The 4,421-nt window shown below is 39.5% G+C and overlaps 1 protein-coding gene across 1 annotated transcript; it reads left to right on the top strand.

The window, feature by feature from the left end:
- Window positions 1–250: 250 nt before the first annotated feature.
- BDV59DRAFT_206681 (uncharacterized protein) lies at window positions 251–677 on the top strand (the record flags this gene model as incomplete). The annotated part of the gene is made up of 2 exons (XM_073694838.1): window positions 251–313; window positions 381–677. 2 exons carry the CDS (start codon window positions 251–253, stop codon window positions 675–677), a joined length of 360 nt encoding a protein of 119 aa, XP_073542507.1.
- Window positions 678–4,421: the final 3,744 nt, after the last annotated feature.

The raw sequence follows: 4,421 nt of genomic DNA, 5'->3' as shown, positions 1-4,421 counted from the left end.
GATAGTGCGGGTAACCGCAAATCCGTGCGGATTATAGATTTTTAAACCCGCACCGCACCGCTGCGGTGCGGATAGAGAATCCGCGCGGATTTGCGGTGCGGGTTGACAACCCTATACGGGACTCTCTTATTGGGAAAGCCTCTCCCCACTTTTTTATCAGTTTCTGGAGTTCTAATATCTTGCTCCTATTCATTTCTATCCGTCAGTACCTATCTTTATATTATCAATAATTTTTTATCTAGGTACCACTATGCCTACTAGCCGAAAACGTGGTCGACCACGAAAGTATGCTTCAATGGAGGAACGAGAGGCTGTAAAGATCGAACGACAACGAAACCGGCGGGAGGTCGCCCGGGCTACTAAATATATTGTCTCTGTAGATGGACTCTACTCTGCTAGGCCTTCTACAATTACTGCCTCCTCCTACCTATCGTACTGGTACGGGGGAGCCGTCGGTGACCTATGAGCTAGAAGAGCTGCTCCCACCGGTGAGTCTAGTTCCCGCTCCTGTCGAGGTTGAAGAGAGCTATATACAGATCGACGAGCTGTCCCTAGGGCTCAATATTTCTGAGGCTGCTGCCCGTCCGGAGCCCGAGATCTCGATCCAACAATCCCTACCGACGCGTAGTGAGCGACTCTCTATTTATAACCTATCAAATCTGGATACCCGCGTCTAGGCTTCCGCAGAACCCCAAAAACCCTAACCCTGACCTAACCTAAACCCAGTACTGGGGCCCCAGATATCCTAAGTTGGGTTTTTTATGGCGTCATACTCTCAGCCCTTGTGACTGCATAAATTATACGGTTTCTTGCCGTAATATTCAGTATTTTTGTGGGATATGCGGCTGTCGGTAATACTATGTAATTTCCACTATATTCTGGACTGTAGCAGGGACTTGAATTCTCTAAATCTACTGCTAAAATGGCCATCTTTATACCCTGAATTCCGACCTCTATTCCGACCTGATTCCTGGGCTGGCGGTGTGACTATCTGTAAGGTGCGGAGGCTGGATCATACCGCGATTTTGTATAGCTATTTGTATAGAACTCTCGGGAGTTCGGTATAGCTGCAGAAGAATTCTAACTAATTAGATTTGACTTTAGATGTTCCTTACTGAATACTTAGATCTCTAGGAGGAACGCATAGAAATCTAAGGAAGGAATAAGTAGAAAGTGAGAGATAAGTCAGAAGAATAGAATACACCTTCTTTGGAAACTCATGTCCTTAATCCTCAAAAGAATCATGGAAACAGTCCACATATATATATTGCAGAGATGTGGGCTGTGAATCTGAATCGAGTGAAGGGTCTGAATCAGAAGGGGTAAGCATGGAATGAACAGTGAATCAGAATGGAATAAATAGGGAGTGAATGAATGACTTAGTATGGCACGTATAGGGATGATCCAGTGAATAATGCAGTGATTCAATAAGCAATGCAAAACATAAATAATCCCGAAATAGTTAGTTGGAGGCATCAGACCATACGTCTGACAATTTGAGCCTTGGCAGTAATTACTGGTCTTTTTCGGTTGACAATTTTTCTTACATACTGGCCTTGAAAAATATGTTACTATACTAATTCTTGTCTGAATGCGACTGAAACAGATAAGATTATACGAAGTTATAGTTCCATCGTTCAAATAATTATAAAATTATTATCTTTTCTAGCCTTTCGCTTTCTTCCCGAAACCCGTACTGGGGTATTCTCTGGCAGCTCTAGCTTATTATAAATATCGGTCGGATCAGACTCTGCCGACCCCCTAATCTATTTCTCCCGTATTACTGATCGACCGAACCTTAATGTTATCCGACTTATCTTTTTTCTACTCTTTTAATGTTTCAATCTTATCTACGGTGAAAAAGGCTTCTAGCTTCCGTACTTCTTAGATCTTAAGATCAAATCTTAATACGCAAAGAAACATTATTAGTTTCTTAATAGTTCTAGACTTTATACGTCCGCGGTAATAATAGTAAATATTACGAGCCGTGTTAAATAGTCTTTCTACGCCTGCCCCAGTTACCGGGATAGAGAGAATATCTCTCGCAAGGGATGCAATCGCGGGGAAACAACTCTAGTATACTTTCCAGAATTACAAAGGCTCTTTCTCAGTAATATCTAAGATTGATTAGTAAAGTAAGTTGAGAGTAGCGTTAAACGTACTACTATTAAGATATTAGCCTATCTCCCCTATCGCTATCTTAGACAGGATCTTATTTCTACTGGCTATCTGGTTTAGCCTCCTAAATAAAGATCGTGGCTTAGCAGATATATTAGTACTTAGTAAACTGTCTAGATTCGAACGATGCTCTTAGTAAGGGGCTAAGGTAGTTACGAATGTTTATCAATAAATAGTACGCTACTTTAAATCCTAGTTATCGGATTGGAAGAACTGGAAGCAGTTATTAGGGGCTAATATAGTACTAATCGCGAAGACATATCCTTTGACGTTATCTGTCTACGAATAGTACTTACCTAGCTTTGCCCGGCTATCTTTAAGAGACTTAAGTATATACTATTTCTAATAAACGTGCTTTCGCCGCAGTTATTATATCAGCTATTCTAGATACTTAAAAAGTACATTATAGATCTTAAATATAAGATAAATAGTAACATCTCGAGTCTAGGGATGCACTCGGTGCGGGTCGGATACAATCCGCAGGGTCAAAAATGTATCCGCGCGGGTTGCGGATTCTTAAAAATATAATCCGCACCGCACCACAATCCGCAAGGCTTATGAAGAAACCTCACCGCTTAATCCGCATACCAATACACTATACCTTACTTAGCTATATTATATAAGCCGCTAAACTAACCATGGTTAGATTATTTTTAATAGCGGTACGGATTATCCGCACCATGGATAATCCGCATTATTGTAATTTTTCTTTTCGGAGAAGTTATGTATAACTTCCCTAATTTAAGATATATCTTTATTTTAATAGATTTAATCAAATCTCTATATCTAAAATATTAGGGTACCGTATAATTTTAACTCTAAAACATTGTGTGTAGCTTAGTCCTATAATAAATAAAAAATACGCTTCTATTACGTGGGCACATTATTACAAAATACGCTGAATGACTCAGCTGAGATATACTAACTAAGGAACTATATAATATCCCGAGCAGTAAGTGTGCATATCGATAAGGGAAGAGTATCTTATCGGTCCTAGGTGATAAGAGATCTCACAGCACTCCAAAATCAAGCACGTCCTCTATTATTATAATACTATTATTGCTTTGCCCCTTCTTATAGTAAGATATTAAGAGTCCTAGGATCTCCCGAAGAGAACAAGACTAAGAATTAGCCTAGAAATACTACTATCTACTAGTATAATATACATATACGTATATGTTATGGGAGTCAGAGTCATATATATATATCACAAAGTCCAGACTACGGAATAGTCAACCACTTATCTTAGTACCCTAACAACTTCTAATAAACTAAATAAAATCTCTATAATCACTAATTTACTATTATATCTACTTCTAGGGAGTAGACCGAGTGGTTAACGAGTAGAAGTTATAAGGATTTTAAATTCTATCTTTCAAATTCGATTATGGTAATTACTAGATATCGCTATAAAAACTACATAATAGTTCTTGATAGCCTAAGAGTAGATGTCTATTTTTTTTTTTATCTTTGTGTTTACGGATCGAACCCAGCTATAGCCAATCTGTCTCTTTTCTATAAGTAAGATACTGAAAGTACTCTTCAATATTGTTGTGCGCCAGACCGGTCAACAGTCGCTTAACTCACTTAGACTAGAGAATCTACCCACGGGTAGATTCTGATTACATAATCTAATATCTACCAATGAGATGCGACTATGGAATAATATCAAAATCTGTATTTACTACCATTATTAATTAGGTTAAAGACGGTGAATAAATTCACCAAAGTCAGCTATGGGTAGATTTCCCTAATAAAGCTTTATCCCCTGGGATATTAATTATTATCTCCCATCGAGGTTTCTATCTTTAGAGTATCCTCTCTTTGTTACCTGGGTTTTTAGAATTATCCTTAAATATCGAAAGTCAAGATTTTTCACTAGCTACCCCTTTCTACCAAAATCCCCATCTCTCACCTAACTAGCAGAATATAGGCCGCGAAAGCTACCCACGGGTGGATTTCTCAGTGTCCCCTACCTAGCAACTTAGTGGTCCTAGCCCGCCATTAATAGCCAGTTAAATCTACCCACGGGTAGATTTAATTTGCAACATGGCGGGAAGGAAGCGAAGTGCGTCAGCTACAGCCCCATCCACACCTAAGAAACCGAAACAGGCTCGAGGTAAAGGCAAGAAAGTCGGAGAATCTATCGAGACGGCACCAACCGCTAGTGTAATCATCGAAGATACAGTGAACCAGTGTCTGGAGGAGGCCTTCCTGGGTACCATACTTGTTGATGTGCGATT

Source organism: Aspergillus ambiguus (assembly GCF_047715705.1).
Source record: "Aspergillus ambiguus strain CBS 117.58 unplaced genomic scaffold BDV59scaffold_112, whole genome shotgun sequence".
Taxonomy (NCBI): domain Eukaryota; kingdom Fungi; phylum Ascomycota; class Eurotiomycetes; order Eurotiales; family Aspergillaceae; genus Aspergillus; species Aspergillus ambiguus.
This window is presented reverse-complemented; position numbering and strand designations above follow the sequence as displayed.